Genomic DNA, 23,498 nt, shown 5'->3' with positions numbered 1-23,498 from the left:
GAGGGGATGGGTGGACAATTTGGATTACTTGCACAATTTGGAAACCCATATGCAAAATTCGTCCAGCCCATCTCCCCTCCCAATTTCATTTTTCTCCTTTCTTTTTCCCGCTTCTAGTTTTGTTTCTAGTTCTTTAGAAGAACTTGAAAGCCTTATTGGTTTTAGTTTGGGAGAGGATTCCAAGTTCTCTCCTATTTCTCCTTCAACCGCACGGTTTGAGAAGCCACTACTTCGACTTCCGGACCAGCTTGGGTTTCAGAAACGTCGGGTACCTAATGGGGAGTAGATCAAGCAGAGATTGGCAGTATCGGTCAACCAATTGGTAAATGTCCTTAACCATCCGAATTTCAATTCATAAACATTGATTAATCTAGCAACTAAGATCTTGGTTCAGTTGGTGGATCGAAAAGTTTTTGTTTTTAGCTCAATCTTGTTTCTGCCGTGCATATTGATTCCACTGCCGAGTTTCAGTCAAATGAGCGCTTTTCTATGTAAGAGGTACTAGTGATTATGCTATCACATATGAGAAGGATTCGAAGTCGCTGCATGGTTTTTTTTATGCAAGTTATGCTAATGTTATGGACAAAGGAAGATCTATTATGGGTAATGTATTCGAGTTTAGGAATGGTCTTATTAGTTTGATGTCAAACTTGCTACCAACGGTTGCATTATCCTGTACCGAGCCCGAATACATGGCGGCAATGGAATCTTGCAAGGAATCTGAAAATAAATATGTGTAGGCCTAGGTGATTGCAACCCAAAGGGGAAGCGAATTAGATTTATAAAATTGTGCCCTTTTAAAGGATTGATTAAGAAATTAAATCAAAGAAAATTTTAACAATAAACACAAAGAACTTAAAATCAATGCACAAGTAAAGTAAAGGAGATAAGGGAAGGAGTACAATGAGATTTAATAGGGGTTCGGTTTAAAACCCCAGACCTACATCTCCACCACAACTGTTGATGGTCACTAAAATCTGTTCTTAACGGTGAAGATCAAACCAATACAACGAAGTTGCTCTGCGCCTCAACACTTGTCGACGGAGACGGATCTATGTCTCCCAACACTCACCTTCGGAGAAGGCTCTGCATCTCTGATTACTTGCCAAATATAAGATTAAAAGAATGAAGGAATGCATTGTTCAAAGGCAATTACACAAGATGCTCTCATAAAGATATACAATTTAAAGCTTGAATCCAATCCCTCATAAGATTTCTCGAAGAGAGGCACAAGGAGTGACTTTTCACTCAAGAGATGCTTTAAGTGTATATTAGAGCTTGTTGATTTTGTCTAAGTGGTTTGAGAACCCTTTTATAGCCAAAAACCCAAAAACTAGCCATTTGGGACACCCCCAACGGCTCTGTAATGGATAGTTTAAACTAGCCGTTAGGCTATTTAAAATACTTGCGAAGTCACTCACGGTGGACCGCCAGAGGCTCTCTCATGTTTTTTAAGGGAAAAATACAGACACACCCCCTTTAGTTTCTAACACATTCAATTCTAACCCTGACTTTCAAAACGTGACAAGTACACCCCCTGAAGTTGTTTTAACGTGACGGAGTAGATGGCGAGGTAGAAATGACCAAAATGCCCTCGTCTTCCCCAACTGAAAATTAAGGTTTTCAGACTTAAAAACTGAAATTAGGGTTACTTAAAAACTGAAATTAGGGTTTGATTCAAACCCTTGTTTATTTATCAACATAAACCCTTGATTTAGGAGTTTTATTTATCTTCATTCGCACCATTATCATGAATTGCACATAAACCCTAATATTTTAGGGCTTTTTTTGTTTTATTTTTTTTCTTGAAATGTGGCTTTGATGTAGCCATGGGTGGGGTTTCATTGTTTGTGGTGGAGGTGACGGCGGTGGCCGGAGGTGTCGGCGGTGGCCGAAGGTGGCGACGGCAGCAGTGGAAAATGGCGTAACCCTAATCCCTCTGCAAATGAGGGTGTTTCTGGCGTCAAAATATTAACCATGGTTAGTTTTAGTCTTTCTATCAGGTTAAACCGACGGACAGTTGAAGGAGGGGGTGTACTTGTCACAAATTGAAACCTCAGGGGGTGTACTTGTCACGTTTTGAAAGTCAGGGTTAGAGTTGTCAGAAACAAGAGGGGGTGTAAATGTATTTTTTTCCTTTTTTTTATATCAGAATGGCACCGGTCGACCGACCATGTCTCGATCGATCGTCCCCCCCCCTGAATTTTGGCCATTTCATATTTTCCTATTGTTTTGCCTTGGGAACTTGGTCCGCTTGATTTTCTTCATTCCATTAGCTTACTTGGGGTATTTTAACCCTCTTTTGATGCCTTGTTTGGATCCTAAGTGTGGGATTGGATTTTACATTCTATTTGACACAAGACTTGACTTTTGATCTTCTTCAAATTGTGTCTTCTAGTCCCTTTCAACTTCATGGATCTCCTCTTGCTTTGACTTTGAACCTTGACGAACCTTCAACTTAAATAACAAACACAATTAGTACATATAATCATTTGTGTTTTGAATCATCATAAAATAGAAGATAGCCAAGGGTTGAACAATTAGGCTTACATCTCCCCCCTTTTTTGATGACATCATACAAGGGATTTTCCAATAAAATATGTTTCGAAGTAAATGATATTCCAACTTAGAACTTTAAAACATAACACCAAATTTCTTTCCTCCTTTGTCATCCACATAAAGAAGAGATGAGAGCATATCAAAATATCAAGGGGTTTTGAAATATTAATACATAAGTTTTAGGTTCGCCTCAGTCAAATAGAATTTAAAACTACAACTCCCTCTTTTTTTATTTAGAAATTCAATATAAGAGGGGGTTTTCAAAAAGAAATTGCCAAGGACTCAAGAATTTTCATTTTAAGTTCAACCTTCGGCTTAACTCATCATCTCAAAATGATTTTCAACATTCATTTTCAAATTGTAAAGATTTTTCAATTTTTAGCTCCAGCCCCTAAATCTGAGTAAAAACTCAAACAATGATTCATGTTGGAGCTTTTAGAACCCAAGTTTTATTGGGTCCATTCCTTCTAACCCATTTAGAATATTGATTTCTATGCTCACATTGAAATTTATAATGTCCATAAGATCCACAATAGTGACATCTTATGGATGGGTTAGCATGCCTTCTAGATGCAAAATATGTTCTATAGTAAGTTGTGCATCTAGATCTTTTAAGAATAATGTCTACAATTCTATCCCCATTAATAAACCTATTTAGACATATTCTCAACTTTTCATTTTCTCTTTTAAGATCTTGAATTTGGTTTAAAAAATCATTAATTTCTTCTTGATTTTCCCTGTTTGAGTATTTATTAATTTTCATGATCACTTTTTAATTCAACAATTTGATAAGAAAATTCAAGAATTAATCCCTCATTTTCTTCCTTGAGGGTTTCATTTTCTTTCTTCAAATATTCAAGTTCTTTACTAAAATCATTTTTGGAAGAAGGTTCAAACTTTTGATCTTCTTGAAAATATTATGATGAAGACCTTGTTTATGTCTTGTGATAAGTGAATCCTTTTGAATATCCTGACTATGTCTATTGGTATATTTTGATCTCAGTTACTTGTGTTTGATCATGCTGCTTGTAAAATCTCCACTGTGAACTTTTGAAATACGCGACCATGCTTCTTGTTGCATATTTCAGTTCCAGCTTCATTTTTAGTCTAGGTATGTGATTTGATCTTGTTTGGTTCGTATCTTGGGAAAATGATTCTCTGATTACTCATTCTATGCCTATTTTACTTCACATTGCTCCTTGCCTCCTATTTCGGCTTTTATAATTGTGGCCATGCTTCTCATTTCAGTTTCGGTTTCTACATGCAAATTTTGTATGTTCTATTTTGGCTCTTATCCATTTGTGGTAATATGAATCCCTGATTATTTACCTTGTGTTAAGCATATTTTGTGTGGCTCAAAATTACTTGTGTTGAACCATCAGAATGTGTAGTGTATCCCTCACTCTAAGTTTCGGCTTCACTTTGACTTTCTGTTGCAGCCTTCTGTTTCCCTACCATGCTAGACCCAGCTAGAGTAATGCTTGTTTACTATCTGAGCGTTAGCTCACTCGTAGTTTAAAATTTTCAGATATTGAAATTGGACTTGTGCAAAGATCTGGAGTGGGAGCGTACCCTCGTTTTATTTGGTCAAAGGACTAGTAATTTGCACTTGAGCGTGTATACATCTTTTAATAGTATTGATGGATATCGATGTTTTAGTTTTACATTGGCTTTACTACTCTGATATATGCCTGGATTTATTTCCGATATATGATTCTAATTACCTTACCAGATTGTGAGGGTCGCGTTGTAGGTATGAGGCACCGTCGTTTGCCCGGCCTGGATCTCGGATTTGGGTGTGTGTGTGTGTGTGTGTGTGTGAGAGAGAGAGAGAGAGAGAGAATTCATGAAAAACAAGACTGTATATTCAATCAATCGCTTGATTGTCCCATTGACATGCTCAAACTGTATTATTATTACGATTTTAAGAAATGCAAACACCAAGTTTGCTTATTCAAATACACTATTGTAGTTAATGCATGGGATCCTTGTCGGTAGTTATCTAGTTTTTGGGCCCGAACTGTGCCTGAAGAAAATCAACTACTTTCTTGTCAAGTTGGAAGGCCTTGGCGAGAACATCATCGGAGATGGGCAGGTTTGATCCGAAGACGGCATTAGCTATGGTGATCACACCTGGGTTCTGACTTGCCAGAGCGGCAATGGCCACCGCATTGGTCTGTCCAACATTGAATTGGAAGTGAATGAGACCTATTGGAAACACAAACACATCACCCTTATTGAGGACCTTTGATATGAGCCGATTTTCGCCATTTGCAAGGTTAGAGGTGACGAAACCAACGAGGAGGGTGCCCTCTTGAACTACAATCATCTCAGTGCCCCTTGGGTGTGTGTGGGGAGGGTTTAGTCCATAGGGTGCAAAGTCTATGCGAGCCATGGAGATGCCAAGAGTGTTGAGTCCTGGTATTTGGACCACGTTCACTGCGGTCACATTGGACCCAACTCGGTTATTTGTGTTGCGTGGCATGTCAAGCCCTGGGAAGAAGAAATCGCTTGCTTGAGCGAGCATTGGGTCCTTGCAAACCACGCCATTGACTAACACTGAGAAGGAAAAACATCAAAAAAAGATCAGCCAATAAAAAAAAACATAACCCATGCACGTAGGGCCGGTGTCCACACGCAGAGTAAATGCAATAACAATATTTCTCAAGTCATCTAGCCAAACCCCACAATACCTACCAAAAATGGAATTGAGTTTGCACAAACACGTGATTATCATGATACTAATGGAAGTTAAATTGAGAAATAAAAAAAAAGCATTTGTACCTGGAGACATATTGTCAGCAACACAAAAGTCCTGTAGAGGACTGGGATCAGCGGCAAAGGTAAGAGAAGATGCCAAGGAAAGGAGTACAAGTACAAGGAGGGGAGTAGCCTTCTCCATTTTATCAATCTAAAGAAGAGTATTGGGTGCAAGTGTTTTGACGGTGTGGAAGAAACTTAGAAAGGGTGCATATTTATAGCAGAGAGAGAGAGAGAGATAGATAGAGAGATGCATGGCTTAGGGGTCATGTGATTTCATGGAAATGGTCTTGTTACTACCAAATCAATACACGGTTTAACAACTACGCTATCTAATCTAATTTTTTATCCAAGTAGATCTTTTCCAGCAAAGAATAGAAGCAGTCGTCGGACTTGTTTTTGTGTGTAAATTTTGTTTTTAATATTTTGAAATGGTAAGATCTAAATTAATAAGTGGAACGAGCCCCACGACCGAGCTGGTCGTAAGTATACAAAGAAAAATAAAAAACGACATATTATGCAGGAAGAAAACCAAAGATCCAATTCACTCCATCTCTCGCAAAACCGTCCGCTACACTATTAGCCGAGGGATGGACATGCTGAAATCAAACTGGGTGATCTCCCACACGGCCTCAAACAATGCCTACCCTATTTATACCATGTATATATTCCCAAAATACTTACCCATTTCATTGCTAATCTGCAGACCTTTTTTTAAGGTTGGCCAATACCACTCTAATTAGGAAATTGATTTTTCCCGACCCCTCTTCAGCATTTCCTTCTCCTTTTGTTAATCTTTTCTTAAGAATGGCTACATTTCCACCTTTTGTTTGCCTTTCTCTGAAAATAGTCATTTCCAAGAAAGCACAAACAAAAGGATGGATATGCTGAGGAATGAGGTAGAAATTAAAATTTCACTTGTAATTGTTAAAAAAAACTTATGGCATCTCTAAAATTTTTTATTTTAGTTACTTCGTTATTAAAGATTCTTTGCGAAATCTTAGTTAGATTGTAAATAAAATAATAAACATATTTTAAACTCCTTTCACCATTTGGTTGTTTTTCAAATATGCAATTTGAGAAAAAAAAATGGCGTCGATTTTCTATCGTTGAAGCTGTTGATCTGGTGGACCCCCACTCACACCGAAAGGCCATCCATCATCTACGCTAAAACTATGGTAGGATGATCCTAACCCACTGATGGCAAATTTTTCAAAAAACGTCTTAAAGAATTTAAAAACGATTTTTTCAATAACTTAATATCATAAATTTTGGGGGCAACTAAGACGCCCTTATCTATATATTTGTACCAATATGGCTCCAATAGTATATCTACTACTACCTAATACATCTTTTTTCCCAACTGGACTTTCATTAGGTTGGATAATTTAATTAAGGGAAAATTACAGATACACCCCCTCAAATATGGTAAAATTCCACTTCTAACCCCGTGGTATCAAAGGTACCAAAGACACCCCCTTAGTTTTCAATAATGCTTGTTATATGACGGGGTGTACAGGAACGAATAAATTGTTAGGGGGTGTCTTTGATGGATTTTGAACTATAGGGTGAAAAGTAGGGGATCTACTTAAAAATGTCAGAAAGTTGAGGGGTTGCCTTTGGTACCTTCGATACCACGGGGTTAGAAGTGGAATTTCGCCCTAGTTGAGGGGATGTATCCTGTATTTTTCCCTTTAATTAATGCCCTATTTATCTTGAAAAGGGCACCACTTATTGAGCGGGAAAGGCATACTCTATATGTAGCTAATCCAAGGGGTTTATTCCATATATAAATTAGAGAAATGATAATGGGAATGGCTGCCTTGCAAAAACCAGCTAAAGGTCGCTCCACATTGGTCCATCCCAACAAAAATCATTTGAAAGAGCACAGAAAAATATGAAAATGGCACGGACAGATATTAAATTAATGGAAAAAGAAATCCACCTTGATCAGAAGTCCCAATAGGAGCGCCCATGCAGATGGTTTTTTGCAAGGGCACCATTCATTTTAGCATTTTCGTCTTGAAATTATATATGAAAGGAGGCCAATCCAAAGAATTGCTTATCCAAGGATGTGTATCCTCCAACGACAGAGAACAATGCAGTTCCATGCCACGTCCAGTTTTATACATTTTCAAAGTTTCTGTTCCCACTAATTATTGATTTGTTGAGCTGAGTATACGTCATTTCACTAAACTAGGTGACGAGGTAGTTGTGAACTTGTGATGTGGAAAACCCCCTTGCGAGATTGTTAGATGAAGTAATTAAAAACTTGTGGGGCCCACCTAATTCAAGTCCATCGTATAGTCATCTAGAAAGCATACAAAACTCCTTTTGCATGTTAATTTATTTTTAGGGCGCTGATATTTTCGCCCTTGACGGCCCCCTTGGAGGCTAGTTTCCCTCTTGACAGCCCACTAACTATAAAGTACGATTCCCATCTACTTTTTACCGACGAAGCAGTCATTTCCTTTTTCTCTCCCCTTCCAGGATAAAATCACCCCACTCTACTCTACAGCTGTACAACACTACATCAAGCAAGGTAGGCCCCACCATAGGATGATCCAAACCATCCATTTGATGGCCCACAACATAAATAGGTTGCACCCCAAAATATTATAGATCGGAGGTTTGAGATCATCCCGTGGAAATGATTTTGGGGGAACAACCTATTTACGTTGCGGCCCATCAAATGAACGGCTTGGATCCTCCTATTGTGTGGACCGTACAGTTCATTTTGAAAAATATAAGTGGGGCCTACAGTTAGGGGTGAGCATTATTCGGTTAAAACCGAATACCCGAACCGAATTGGTCGGTTCGGTTCGGTTTTGGTTTTTTTTGATTGATCGTCCATTAAAACCGTCCATTTGATTGATCCCAACTTAATTAGGTTGTGCTCAAAAAATCATTCTGATCGGATGATCCTAGCCCTCCGATCCAAACCGAGATTTTAATTTTTCCCCTCTATTTCTCCTACAATTCGGTTATTCGGTTATAACTGAATAACCGAATTTTTATTCGGTTCGGTTTCGGTTACCGAAATTTGGTAACTGAAATTATTTCGGTTACCAAATTTCGGTCTATTCGGTTCGGTTAAACCCAATAACCACCCCTACCTACAATTGGGCCTTAATGTTACTGTAAGACCTGAACCATAGGATGATCCAAACCATCTATTCGATGGCCCACAACTTAAATAGGTTTCACTCCAGAATATCATTTTCAAAATATCATTTTCAAAGGATGATCGCAACCCTCAAATCTATAGAGGTTTCTCTTTAGATCAGAGCTTTGGAAATAATATTTCGCGGTGCAACCTATTTACGTTGTGGGCCATCGAATGGATGGTTTGGATCATCCTATGGTGGGACCTACCTTCCTCACAAATTAAAACAAATTAATTATTGGGCCCACCAACAGTTCATGCACGTTGGAGAGAGAGAGAGACACCGGATTGGAGTAGTGTTGTATCGGTTAAAAGTAGATAGGAAACATGCTTTATGGATTGGCCGCGAGATACAAAGTCAAAGTCTTATTGAAAGGCTATTTCGTGTGTGTTAAATACATTCAGCAATATAATAAAGTTCTTTTGTGTTCTGTTCTCTTCTGTGTTTCTGTATTACTTGTTCTTTAAATTCTACATAGTGGTATCAGAGCAGAAAGGCTGGGGACAATTTCGAAAGAAGACCGGCACGGGTTCGGTAAGTTGGCAATATGGCAGGCAATACCAATTCTTCAAGTTTTCAGCAAAACGTTCGTTTGTTTAAAGGTGCTAATTTTCAGTTTTGGTCTACTATGATGAAGACATCGTTTATGTCACGTGATATATGAATCCTTTTGAATATCGCGACTTTGTTCATTCGTATATTTTGATCTTAGTTACTTGTGTTTGATCATGCTTGTAAATCTCCACTGTGAACTTTTGAAATACGCGACCATGCTTCTCGTTGCATGTTTCAGTTTCAGCTACATTTTTAGTCTCGGGATGTGATTTGATCCTGTTTGGTTCGTATCTTGGCAAAATGATTCTCTGATTACTCATTCTATGCCTATTTTACTTCACATTGGTCCTTGTGTGGTTCCAAATCACTTGTGATGAACCCTATGTGAATTTCTTTGTGATGAACTATAAAAGATAACCATCAGAATGTGTAGTGTATCCCTCGCTTTAAGTTTGGGCTTCACTTTGACTTTATGTTTCCCATCAGTGGGTTAGGATCATCCTGTTGCAGACTTCATGATCGGTGTGTGTGTGTGTGTGTGTGTGAGAGAGAGAGAGAGAGAGAGAGAGAGAGAGAGAGAGAGAGAGAGAGAGACGAATTCATGAAAAACAAGATTGTATAGTCAATCAATCCCTTGATTTCCCCAGTGACATACTCAGACTGTATTATTATTACTCTTTTAAGAAATGCAAACATCAAGTTTGCATATTCCAATACACTATGGTAGTTAATGCATGGGATCCTTGTCGGTAGTCATCTAGTTTTTGGGCCCGAACTGTGCCTGAAGAAAATCAACTACTTTCTTGTCAAGTTGGAAGGCCTTGGCGAGAACATCATCGGAGATGGGCAGGTTTGATCCGAAGACGGCATTAGCTATGGTGATCACACCTGGGTTCTGACTTGCCAGAGCGGCAATGGCCACCGCATTGGTCTGTCCAACATTGAATTGGAAGTGAATGAGACCTATTGGAAACACAAACACATCACCCTTATTGAGGACCTTTGATATGAGCCGATTTTCGCCATTTGCAAGGTTAGAGGTGACGAAACCAACGAGGAGGGTGCCCTCTTGAACTACAATCATCTCAGTGCCCCTTGGGTGTGTGTGGGGAGGGTTTAGTCCGTAGGGTGCAAAGTCTATGCGAGCCATGGAGATGCCAAGAGTGTTGAGTCCTGGTATTTGGACCACGTTCACTGCTGTCACATTGGACCCAACTCGGTTATTTGTGTTGCGTGGCATGTCAAGCCCTGGAAAGAAGAAATCGCTTGCCTGAGCGAGCATTGGGTCCTTGCAAACCACGCCATTGACTAACACTGAGAAGGAAAAACATCAAAAAAAGATCAGCCAATAAAAAAAAACATAACCCATGCACGTAGGGCCGGTGTCCACACGCAGAGTAAATGCAATAACAATATTTCTCAAGTCATCTAGCCAAACCCCACAATACCTACCAAAAATGGAATTGGGTTTGCACAAACACGTGATTATCATGATACTAATGGAAGTTAAATTGAGAAATAAAAAAAAAGCATTTGTACCTGGAGACATATTGTCAGCAACACAAAAGTCCTGTAGAGGACTGGGATCAGCGGCAAAGGTAAGAGAAGATGCCAAGGAAAGGAGTACAAGTACAAGGAGGGGAGTAGCCTTCTCCATTTTATCAATCTAAAGAGGAGTATTGGGTGCGAGTGTTTTGATGGTGTGGAAGAAGCTTAGAATGGGTGCATATTTATAGGCAGAGAGAGAGAGAGAGAGAGAGAAATAGATGCATGGCTTAAGTGTCATGTGATTTCATGGAAATGGTCTTGTTACAACTTAATCAATATATGGTTTAACAACTACGCTATCTAATCTATTTTTTTCATCCAAGTAGATCTTTCCCCGCAAAGAATAGAAGCAGTCGTCAGACTCTTTTTTCTGTGAAAGTTGAAACAATCTTTTCGTAACTAAATTATAATGTAACTTATCTGAGTTGAAAAATGCCTGCCCTTTTTTTAAATGCTTAGATCTAAATTAATAAGTGGGGCTTGCCCCACCACCCAACTGGTCATGAGTACAGACAAAGAAAAATAAGAAACAACATATTATGGAGGAAGAAAATCAAAGATCCAATTTACTCCATCTCTCGCGAAACGGTCCGCTACCCTATTAGCCGAGCGAAGGACATGCTGAAATCAAACTGGGTGATCTCCCACATGGTCTCGAACAATGCCTACCCTATTTATACCTACCCATTTGATTGCTAATTTGCAGACCTTTTTTTAAGGTTGGCCAATACCACTCTAATTAGGAAATTGATTTTTCCCGACCCCTTTTCAGCATTACCACCTCCTCTTGTTTATCTTTTCTTAAGAATGGCTATATTTCCACCTTTTGTTTGCCTTTCCCTGAAAATAGTCATTTCCAAGAAAGCACAAACAAAAGGATGGATATGCGGAGGAATGGGGTAGAAAATAAAATTTCACTTGTAATTATAAAAAAACTTACAGCATCTATAAAAAATTTTATTTTCGTTACTTCGCTATTAAAGATTAGTTGCCAAAACTTGGTTAAATGGTAAATAAATATATTTTAAACTCCTTTGACCATTTGGATGTTTTTCAAATATGCGATTTGAGAAATAATTGGTGTCGATTTTCTGTCGTTCAAGCTGTTGATATGGTGGACCCCCACTCACATAAAAAATCCATCCATCATCTACGTTAAAACTATGATAGGATGATCCTGATCCACTGATGGCAAATTTATCAAAAAACGTCTTAATATATCATTTCCTTCGGGAAATCGTTTTGACAATTTCATGTTTTCGGATAATATTGTGATGGAATTACCATACCAATCTAATTGTTAATAGGGAAAAGTGTTTCTACACGGCCGAGTAGATACGTTATCTACTCCGTCGGCCAAAGTTACAGTGGGGCCCACATTGTTTGGGTCCTGATCGCAATAGTTAGGGTGTGCCAAAATAAAATAAAATAAAATAAAAACCATAAGATCATCCCAACCCTTCTATTTGTGGAGGTTAAATATGGAGGGCTATGAACCTCCCATTTTTAACCTCCACAAATTGAAGGGTTAGGATGATCGTTTGAAGTTGATTTTTAGGGCACACCCTATCTATCTCAGGGCCTAACAAATGAATGCTCTGGATTATCCAAGCAATGTGGGCCCACTTTGTTTCATGCGACGTAGTAGACGACGTTATCTACTTTTGACCGAGTAGAAACACTTTTCCCTTGTTAATATCTTTTACATTATAAACTATAATTCAGAAAATATATTGTCAAATTAAGAGTTCTTCTAGCAAACCGTTACTACTTTACAATATTATAAAACAAGAGTTTTAATACGGTGCCCGACGGTCAAGTCCCATGTGGGCGGTACCCCCTTGATATTTGATCCAACAGCAGCCCAGTTTTTAAGAGGAGCAAAAGAAATAAATCACAAGCAATCACAAGAAGAAAACAATATATGCAGTTCACCATAATGGGCTACATCCAACGACAAGGTAACACAGGTCCATTATTTCAAACCAAATAGCACAACGTTACCTCCACACTTGTAAAAACCACCGAAAAACCCTTCTCTCCAACCTTCTATACAATCACAAAAAACCCCCAAATCTATACACTAAGTATGAGGAGAAATCCCCTTAAAAAAACCTCCAACATTATGCTAGGGTTGCAAGGAAAAACTAATGGAAATGAAGAATGAAAGAAGAGGAACACACCCTAAGTAACCAGGAAGAAGAAACATGTTTTCGCCTCACCAGAGAAGCCCTCCTAGAGCCCAAAGAGAAAACCCCTCATTTCTTGTAGTAACCTTTTCTCCTCTCAAACCTCTCACTCTTCTCCTCCTTTTTAAAAACCTTTTTATCTCTTGCCTTTACAAAACCATATGAGAGAGGCATGGAAAACATCCCACTTAAAAGACCAAGTGAGACCCGCTCCAAAAAAACAAAAAATGAAAAAACTGGTGCTCATGCGTCACCATTTTAACAATCTCCACATTGATGCATAATCATCGGCATACCAAGTCTTCCTTCTTGAGACCGAGAGAAGATAAACTTCGATCTAACTTTTCTCCTTGAACCATCGTTACGATCATATCCACTACATTCTCCTTGGTTCACACTTTCAACAAATAGATCCTTCCATCAGACTTCCTGAATGTAGTGATATTGTACCGATATATGTTTGGTCCTTTTGTGATTAACCGAATTCATGGCCAAACAAATGATGCACATGTTATCACAAAAAAATAATCCATGGGTTTTGACTCGATGCCAATCTCACCCATCAAACCTTGAAGCCAAACTACTTTCTAGCAAGCTTCCGCTGTCTCCATGTACTCGGCCTCGATAGTGGATAAGGCAACCGTTGGTTGCAACTTTGCCATCCAACTAATAGGACCATTCCCATTAGCATAACCCATAATAGATCTTCCTTTGTCCATAAATTATTAAAAGTTAAAAAATCAAACAACTACACAAAATTTCTTTTAATTTAAAAAATCATTCGCATTTAAGATAAAGCTCATGGTACAAATAAAAATGATGAGAATTTCACATTCTGCCCTAAATTTTCTTTTGCATATGACGAAGATAATTATACAATCTGAACAGATAAGTGTAAATGCCAAGAGTAAATCTCTTATATCTTATGTGTTTATAAAAAAACTAATAAAATTTCGTAATATAAGCTATTATATCTCTCATGTCTTATGTATCTACATATGGTCTTATATATCTTATAATTAGGATTTGTAAATGGTCCAATTTTTTTAAGAAAACTCCCCAAATTTTGAAGAGATTATCATTCTGATGAATTCGCTAAGGATGCGACTTATTCTTGTTTTTAAATAATAATCCCTACCATTCTTGATCTTTTAAAACATTCCTAAAATAGATAAGTTAATGCCGCTAATCTTTTTTTTTTTTTAAACTTACAATAATTCATTTTCATCCATTTATATGCCATAAATTTAGATTCTAAGATTGTCTCACAATGGAGATTTTTGAAACAATGGTCCATCCGCAATCGGGCCAAATATATGAACGCCTTAAACAATCAAATACGAAGGGGCATAATGTGTAAATAGGTTAATTTTAAATTAATCGTATCTACAAATAGAATATTAAGGAATTGCCTCTTTAAAAGTTAAGTACCTATATCGTGTGTGAGTGTACGTAGGGATTTGCTAGCATCCATCAACAGACCATCCGCGATGTGAGAGTTTGTCTTCATTCACGAGGTGGCTGCCCTCACATACAACAGCGCAGCCGTAAAATGGCTTCTGCGATGAATGCTAGCAAATCCCTATGTGCGTGTGCGCCAGTGTGCTAGTGCGTGCGTGCGTGTGCATGTGTGTGCGTGTGAAGAATTAGAACCTTGTAGTCACGGCCCTTATAATTAATATTTTCCATGGCTTATTTTTATATAAACTATTAGAACCTATAAAGTATTAAAAAAAAATTCTATCACCCGAATTTCTCAAAGTTTCACCGCCCTTTATCATTACACTTTACATTTATTTCGTTTTTAACATTTAATGATTTTAATGCTGATAGAGAGAGAGAGAGAGAGAGAGAGAGAGAGAGAGACGGCCCTTACACTTGTCATTTCAAAGAGAAGGAGATGGGGCTAATGGTTGTCAATTCTATATATGATACGTTTACATAGTGGACTGCTACACATATGTCATATTTGGTTTAAACAGCGGACTACTACACATATGTCATATTCAGCAGACATTGAATTGGGGATTATAGGTATTCTACTAGCCCACGCACATCACATGGTAAGATACAACTCAATAAGAGAATTAAGGTGGGAGGTTATATTCCTTGGGACGAGGGTGTGTATATCTTCATCTTTGATCCAGGTGGACTAATTCCCGGGTGGAATTTATGTGAACTCAGGGCCGAGTTCTTTCTAAGAAGGCAAGTGTGATGCACTACATCCTTTGGTGCATCTGCTTCACCATTACTTGCAATAGTAATGTTATTATACTATTGTCCTTCCATATTTTGTTATATTTAGTAGTCATCATTATTAATCATTTGATTATTATACATGTCCTTTTTTAGTCTCTTTACCATTGGGGGTTATGTTGGTTGATGTTAGTTGTAAGGGCTGTCTATATGAAGCCAATCTCATTTCATTTCTGAGAATGACATTGATTTGAGAGAGAGAGAGAGAGAGAGAGAGAGAGAGAGAGAGAGAGAGGCTCTTCTCCTTTATTCTTTCTTTCCTTGTTAATGAATTGGAATTGTAGACTAGTGTTATAGTCCTTTTTCTCTTCATTCCATTATTTTCTTGTTGAATGCATGAAGAAGAACTGATCAAGATCAGTTTGTTATCACTGACAGATTTAAACACACTAGCATCTTCTTCCTTGAGAGATCTTTCTTAAGGCTGGCAACGGGGCGGGTCGGGGCCGGATGTTGGGGTCCCCTACCCCTTGCCCTATGCGGGGAATTTTCCCCCTCCCCTTCCCCTCCCCACTGCGGGGATCATGGGGAATCCCCCTCCCCTCCCCATGGGGAATATCTAATCCCCATCCCCGCCCCACATCCTTTGGCGACAATCACTTTACTTTGTTAAATGTTAGGTTTAAAACTAAAGATTTACTAGGGACAATCACTTCAGGCATGTTGCGGCTTGGCTGTTGCATGTGAGAGTAGCCACACAACCCACACAGGCTAAGATTTTGTCTTATTCATTTTATTAACCTGAGGACAAAGGTGGTTGCTCTCAGATTCATTTAATTGATCGATAGTCCCTAGCAGATCCCTAATTTCCAATCCCACTTGCCAAAAAGTACTGTACGTGCCACACCATAGGAAGATCCAAACCATCCATTTGATGGGCACACCATAAGAAGAGGAACACACCTTGGAAAACCAAGAAGAAGAAACTTGTTTTCGCTTTACCACAAAGCCCTCCTAAAGCCCCAAGAGGAAACCCCTCTTTTCTTGTCTAAACCTTTTCTCCTCTCAAATCTCTCACTCTTCTCCTTTTTTAAACCCTATTTATCTTTTGTCTTTAAAAAACCATATGAGAGAGGCAAGGAAAACATCCCATTTAAAAGACCAAGAGATACCGACTTCGAAAAAAGAAATAAAAAAATGGTGCTCATGCGTCACCATTTTAACAATCTCCACCTTGATGCACAATCACCAGCGTGCCAACCCTTCCTTCTTGAGACTGGGGGAAGATAAACTTCAATATAACTTCTCTCCTTGAACCATCTTTATGAGCATATCCACCACATTCTCTTTGGTTCACACCTTCAACAAATAGATCCTTCCATCTTTAATGACTTCCTAAATGTAGTGATATTGAACCGATATATATGTGGTCCTTTGTGAAAAATTGAATTCTTGGCCAAATAAATGATACTCATGTTATCACAAAATAAATCCATAGGTTTTAACTTAATGCCTCGATAGTGGATAATGCAACCGTTGGTTGCAGCTTTGACATCTAATTAATAGGACCATTCCCAAACCTAAATATATAACCCGTAGTAGATCTTTCTTTGTCCATATCATTAGCATAACTTGTATCAACAAAATCATGCAACGGATTCGAATCCTTTCCATATATCATAACATAATCAGTAGTACTTCTTAGGTAGCGAAGCACCAATTTGGCGGCCTCCGAATGTGCTTTACCTGGATTCGCCATAAACCGGATTAAAACTCCAACCGCATAAGCAATGTTCGGCCTAGTTCATATCACGATAAACATCAAGCTCCCAACAATGCTAGCATATGGGACTCGATCCATTTTCTTCATCTCCTCTTCCGATTTTGGGAATTGATCGGAACATATCTTAAAGTGAGCCGCTGATGATGGCTTTATCGGCTTAGATTTGCTTATCCCAAACCTTTCAAGCCCCTTTTTTACAAACATATTTTGTGAAAGCAACAAAGTTCCATTCTTTTTATCCTTGGAACTTTGTTGCTTTCACAAAAGATGTTTATAAAAAAGGTGCTTGAATGGTTTGGGATGAGCAAGTCTAAGCCGATAAAGACACATTAGCAGCTTACTTTAAGTTATGTTCCAATCAGTGCCCAAAATCGGAAGAGGATGTGAAGAAAATGGATCGAATCCCATATGCTACCCTTGTCGGGAGCTTGATGTTTTCCATGGTATATACTAGGCCAAAAATTACTTACGTGGTTGGAGTTTTAAGCCGGTTTATGGGGAATCTGGGTAAAGCGCATTCAGAAGCCGTCATTGTTAGGGTGTGTGCCCTAATCAAAATCCAGTTGTTGTAATGTTGCAACTATTATTTATTGTTACATGACATCTATTGGGTATTTGTTGGAGTGAATCGTGAGAATATGCCTGGCAACAATATATTATTAACTTATATGCCCAATTGTTTAAGGGTGGAGACACAATTCTCTTCCATGAATGCAACCCAAGCATGAGACTGGTCAACCCATGGAGCCTTAGGTTTTAGATGTTAGAAACCCTTAAAAGATAGATAAACCATTAACCTAATGTGCTTCTAGGCACACCTTTATCCTTAGGTAGCATCGTAGGATAGGTCATGCACATTGAGATTATGTGGTGGGGAGATATGATCTTCAGGTTCTTTGCAGACCTAGAATGTTCTTGGTTGGGGTTGAGATTGGACATCTCGTACCTGTACACAACTAGAATCGAACCTGCCTCCATATACGCATTGGGGTGGCCTATCTAGGTCACTGAGGTAGTTGATTCTAAGTAGGTGGAATGGGCGAAATGATTGGATCACACACTGAACGGATGGCTTCGTAGAATAACCTGTGGACAAGGAATTGGATAAGGTTATTCTGTCAGACAGGACCCTTGGATATGTCCTTAGACCTGAGGGATATTTTTAGTCTGTGGGCGCACCTTATGGCTTTGGTCTATCTAACAGTAGTCCCCGGTCCGGGGTTACCAGCGGGTAGTGCTGGGTCATGGGGTAAACCCGTGGGGTCAATAGTGATGCCCATCATTGAATCCTCCACCCCTCCCATAGAGGAAAATCATTTGCAATTTCGATCTCAGCTAGGCCATTAAATAATGACTGGCCAATCCGTTTGATAAATTGTTTATCAAAGTTTTTCAAAAACATTGATTGTTTCAAAAGGGAGCTGCAAATGCATTTGCGGGCCCAAGCTTGATAGATAGAAAGGTATACCATTGAGTGAGCCCATGGGGTAATTGATGTCCACCCTCCACAAGACCCAACTCGGTAAATGAAGGATTGGAGGAAGGACTACACATTGGATGTGATTTGGGTAATTTGATCTAATGGTCTTCTTCAGGGTAACGTCATGGTGGGGGTCACTTGCCTAATGCTATCGTAGTTGGACTACATTGCGTGAGATCACAGTAGGGCCCATTGTGGACCCTGTGAGAATGATCATTGGATCCCTGGGCCGATCACACTCACAACTCGCTAGACCCTTATGGATTGTTGGACAATATGGGTTTCAGATTTGATCGTATGTGTGATATGGATTGGATCCACTATATGTGATACAGGGAGGAAGAGCACCATACATAGGGTGCACACACATGTATTAAAGATGAGATACACCATATTATGGTGTGTACATGTCTTAATTAACATGTGCTTATTAAATGCTCAAATCCTATTGGATAACAGTTATGAGAGATCCCATTGGTTGATTTATTCTAATTTCCTATTGGTGGAAATTTAAAAAGGAAAAGAGAGAATTTGAGTTGGAGAAGGTTTCCTATTTCTAAAAGTCCCATTGGTTATTGGTAACATTCAATAAGAAAAAATCATTTTGAGTATCCATGTGTTTTACATGTTTAAGAAACAGAGAGTTTTAATTGAATTTAGTTTCCAAAATCAAGGGGACACATACAAGGGAACGAATTGCTAGAGGGAACTCTATAAACGGAGGGGATGGGTGGACAATTTGGATTACTTGCACAATTTGGAAACCCATATGCAAAATTCGTCCAGCCCATCTCCCCTCCCAATTTCATTTTTCTCCTTTCTTTTTCCCGCTTCTAGTTTTGTTTCTAGTTCTTTAGAAGAACTTGAAAGCCTTATTGGTTTTAGTTTGGGAGAGGATTCCAAGTTCTCTCCTATTTCTCCTTCAACCGCACGGTTTGAGAAGCCACTACTTCGACTTCCGGACCAGCTTGGGTTTCAGAAACGTCGGGTACCTAATGGGGAGTAGATCAAGCAGAGATTGGCAGTATCGGTCAACCAATTGGTAAATGTCCTTAACCATCCGAATTTCAATTCATAAACATTGATTAATCTAGCAACTAAGATCTTGGTTCAGTTGGTGGATCGAAAAGTTTTTGTTTTTAGCTCAATCTTGTTTCTGCCGTGCATATTGATTCCACTGCCGAGTTTCAGTCAAATGAGCGCTTTTCTATGTAAGAGGTACTAGTGATTATGCTATCACATATGAGAAGGATTCGAAGTCGCTGCATGGTTTTTTTTATGCAAGTTATGCTAATGTTATGGACAAAGGAAGATCTATTATGGGTAATGTATTCGAGTTTAGGAATGGTCTTATTAGTTTGATGTCAAACTTGCTACCAACGGTTGCATTATCCTGTACCGAGCCCGAATACATGGCGGCAATGGAATCTTGCAAGGAATCTGAAAATAAATATGTGTAGGCCTAGGTGATTGCAACCCAAAGGGGAAGCGAATTAGATTTATAAAATTGTGCCCTTTTAAAGGATTGATTAAGAAATTAAATCAAAGAAAATTTTAACAATAAACACAAAGAACTTAAAATCAATGCACAAGTAAAGTAAAGGAGATAAGGGAAGGAGTACAATGAGATTTAATAGGGGTTCGGTTTAAAACCCCAGACCTACATCTCCACCACAACTGTTGATGGTCACTAAAATCTGTTCTTAACGGTGAAGATCAAACCAATACAACGAAGTTGCTCTGCGCCTCAACACTTGTCGACGGAGACGGATCTATGTCTCCCAACACTCACCTTCGGAGAAGGCTCTGCATCTCTGATTACTTGCCAAATATAAGATTAAAAGAATGAAGGAATGCATTGTTCAAAGGCAATTACACAAGATGCTCTCATAAAGATATACAATTTAAAGCTTGAATCCAATCCCTCATAAGATTTCTCGAAGAGAGGCACAAGGAGTGACTTTTCACTCAAGAGATGCTTTAAGTGTATATTAGAGCTTGTTGATTTTGTCTAAGTGGTTTGAGAACCCTTTTATAGCCAAAAACCCAAAAACTAGCCATTTGGGACACCCCCAACGGCTCTGTAATGGATAGTTTAAACTAGCCGTTAGGCTATTTAAAATACTTGCGAAGTCACTCACGGTGGACCGCCAGAGGCTCTCTCATGTTTTTTAAGGGAAAAATACAGACACACCCCCTTTAGTTTCTAACACATTCAATTCTAACCCTGACTTTCAAAACGTGACAAGTACACCCCCTGAAGTTGTTTTAACGTGACGGAGTAGATGGCGAGGTAGAAATGACCAAAATGCCCTCGTCTTCCCCAACTGAAAATTAAGGTTTTCAGACTTAAAAACTGAAATTAGGGTTACTTAAAAACTGAAATTAGGGTTTGATTCAAACCCTTGTTTATTTATCAACATAAACCCTTGATTTAGGAGTTTTATTTATCTTCATTCGCACCATTATCATGAATTGCACATAAACCCTAATATTTTAGGGCTTTTTTTGTTTTATTTTTTTTCTTGAAATGTGGCTTTGATGTAGCCATGGGTGGGGTTTCATTGTTTGTGGTGGAGGTGACGGCGGTGGCCGGAGGTGTCGGCGGTGGCCGAAGGTGGCGACGGCAGCAGTGGAAAATGGCGTAACCCTAATCCCTCTGCAAATGAGGGTGTTTCTGGCGTCAAAATATTAACCATGGTTAGTTTTAGTCTTTCTATCAGGTTAAACCGACGGACAGTTGAAGGAGGGGGTGTACTTGTCACAAATTGAAACCTCAGGGGGTGTACTTGTCACGTTTTGAAAGTCAGGGTTAGAGTTGTCAGAAACAAGAGGGGGTGTAAATGTATTTTTTTCCTTTTTTTTATATCAGAATGGCACCGGTCGACCGACCATGTCTCGATCGACCGTCCCCCCCCCTGAATTTTGGCCATTTCATATTTTCCTATTGTTTTGCCTTGGGAACTTGGTCCGCTTGATTTTCTTCATTCCATTAGCTTACTTGGGGTATTTTAACCCTCTTTTGATGCCTTGTTTGGATCCTAAGTGTGGGATTGGATTTTACATTCTATTTGACACAAGACTTGACTTTTGATCTTCTTCAAATTGTGTCTTCTAGTCCCTTTCAACTTCATGGATCTCCTCTTGCTTTGACTTTGAACCTTGACGAACCTTCAACTTAAATAACAAACACAATTAGTACATATAATCATTTGTGTTTTGAATCATCATAAAATAGAAGATAGCCAAGGGTTGAACAATTAGGCTTACATCTCCCCCCTTTTTTGATGACATCATACAAGGGATTTTCCAATAAAATATGTTTTGAAGTAAATGATATTCCAACTTAGAACTTTAAAACATAACACCAAATTTCTTTCCTCCTTTGTCATCCACATAAAGAAGAGATGAGAGCATATCAAAATATCAAGGGGTTTTGAAATATTAATACATAAGTTTTAGGTTCGCCTTAGTCAAATAGAATTTAAAACTACAACTCCCTCTTTTTTTATTTAGAAATTCAATATAAGAGGGGGTTTTCAAAAAGAAATTGCCAAGGACTCTAGAATTTTCATTTTAAGTTCAACCTTCGGCTTAACTCATCATCTCAAAATGATTTTCAACATTCATTTTCAAATTGTAAAGATTTTTCAATTTTTAGCTCCAGCCCCTAAATCTGAGTAAAAACTCAAACAATGATTCATGTTGGAGCTTTTAGAACCCAAGTTTTATTGGGTCCTCCTTCTAACCCATTTAGAATATTGATTTCTATGCTCACATTGAAATTTATAATGTCCATAAGATCCACAATAGTGACATCTTATGGATGGGTTAGCATGCCTTCTAGATGCAAAATATGTTCTATAGTAAGTTGTGCATCTAGATCTTTAAGAATAATGTCTACAATTCTATCCCCATTAATAAACCTATTTAGACATATTCTCAACTTTTCATTTTCTCTTTTAAGATCTTGAATTTGGTTTAAAAATCATTAATTTCTTCTTGATTTTCCCTGTTTGAGTATTTATTAATTTTCATGATCACTTTTTAATTCAACAATTTGATAAGAAAATTCAAGAATTAATCCCTCATTTTCTTCCTTGAGGGTTTCATTTTCTTTCTTCAAATATTCAAGTTCTTTACTAAAATCATTTTTGGAAGAAGGTTCAAACTTTTGATCTTCTTCAAAATATTATGATGAAGACCTTGTTTATGTCTTGTGATAAGTGAATCCTTTTGAATATCCTGACTATGTCTATTGGTATATTTTGATCTCAGTTACTTGTGTTTGATCATGCTGCTTGTAAAATCTCCACTGTGAACTTTTGAAATACGCGACCATGCTTCTTGTTGCATATTTCAGTTCCAGCTTCATTTTTAGTCTAGGTATGTGATTTGATCTTGTTTGGTTCGTATCTTGGGAAAATGATTCTCTGATTACTCATTCTATGCCTATTTTACTTCACATTGCTCCTTGCCTCCTATTTCGGCTTTTATAATTGTGGCCATGCTTCTCATTTCAGTTTCGGTTTCTACATGCAAATTTTGTATGTTCTATTTTGGCTCTTATCCATTTGTGGTAATATGAATCCCTGATTATTTACCTTGTGTTAAGCATATTTTGTGTGGCTCAAAATTACTTGTGTTGAACCATCAGAATGTGTAGTGTATCCCTCACTCTAAGTTTCGGCTTCACTTTGACTTTCTGTTGCAGCCTTCTGTTTCCCTACCATGCTAGACCCAGCTAGAGTAATGCTTGTTTACTATCTGAGCGTTAGCTCACTCGTAGTTTAAAATTTTCAGATATTGAAATTGGACTTGTGCAAAGATCTGGAGTGGGAGCGTACCCTCGTTTTATTTGGTCAAAGGACTAGTAATTTGCACTTGAGCGTGTATACATCTTTTAATAGTATTGATGGATATCGATGTTTTAGTTTTACATTGGCTTTACTACTCTGATATATGCCTGGATTTATTTCCGATATATGATTCTAATTACCTTACCAGATTGTGAGGGTCGCGTTGTAGGTATGAGGCACCGTCGTTTGCCCGGCCTGGATCTCGGATTTGGGTGTGTGTGTGTGTGTGTGTGAGAGAGAGAGAGAGAGAGAGAGAGAATTCATGAAAAACAAGACTGTATATTCAATCAATCGCTTGATTGTCCCATTGACATGCTCAAACTGTATTATTATTACGATTTTAAGAAATGCAAACACCAAGTTTGCTTATTCAAATACACTATTGTAGTTAATGCATGGGAT

The 23,498-nt window shown here is 38.4% G+C and overlaps 2 protein-coding genes across 2 annotated transcripts; both read right to left on the bottom strand.

The window, feature by feature from the left end:
• Positions 1-4,544: 4,544 nt before the first annotated feature.
• On the bottom strand, positions 4,545-5,461 carry LOC143883180 (germin-like protein 8-2). The gene is made up of 2 exons (XM_077386531.1): positions 5,344-5,461; positions 4,545-5,118 (listed from the first exon to the last, which is right to left on the bottom strand). Exons 1-2 carry the CDS (start codon positions 5,459-5,461, stop codon positions 4,562-4,564), a joined length of 675 nt encoding a protein of 224 aa, XP_077242646.1. The 3' UTR covers positions 4,545-4,561.
• Positions 5,462-9,767: 4,306 nt separating this feature from the next.
• On the bottom strand, positions 9,768-10,730 carry LOC143883741 (germin-like protein 8-2). The gene is made up of 2 exons (XM_077387061.1): positions 10,581-10,730; positions 9,768-10,355 (listed from the first exon to the last, which is right to left on the bottom strand). Exons 1-2 carry the CDS (start codon positions 10,696-10,698, stop codon positions 9,799-9,801), a joined length of 675 nt encoding a protein of 224 aa, XP_077243176.1. The 5' UTR covers positions 10,699-10,730; the 3' UTR covers positions 9,768-9,798.
• Positions 10,731-23,498: the final 12,768 nt, after the last annotated feature.

This window comes from Tasmannia lanceolata, unplaced genomic scaffold (genome assembly GCF_043159265.1).
Source record: "Tasmannia lanceolata isolate RefF3 unplaced genomic scaffold, GAP_Taslan_0.1 ptg000008l, whole genome shotgun sequence".
In the NCBI taxonomy this organism is placed as follows: domain Eukaryota; kingdom Viridiplantae; phylum Streptophyta; class Magnoliopsida; order Canellales; family Winteraceae; genus Tasmannia; species Tasmannia lanceolata.
The sequence above is the reverse complement of the archived record's forward strand: the minus strand, read 5'-3'. Positions and strand labels throughout refer to the sequence as shown.

What these genes read in the sequence shown, in the direction of transcription:
- LOC143883180 (XM_077386531.1), bottom strand. Translation starts at nt 5,461, where the DNA reads ATGGAGAAGGCTACTCCCCTCCTTGTACTTGTACTCCTTTCCTTGGCA. An exon ending in TGCTGACAATATGTCTCCAG is followed by an intron (nt 5,119 to 5,343) that starts GTACAAATGCTT and finishes TTTCCTTCTCAG; the next exon opens with TGTTAGTCAATGGCGTGGTT.
- LOC143883741 (XM_077387061.1), bottom strand. Translation starts at nt 10,698, where the DNA reads ATGGAGAAGGCTACTCCCCTCCTTGTACTTGTACTCCTTTCCTTGGCA. An exon ending in TGCTGACAATATGTCTCCAG is followed by an intron (nt 10,356 to 10,580) that starts GTACAAATGCTT and finishes TTTCCTTCTCAG; the next exon opens with TGTTAGTCAATGGCGTGGTT.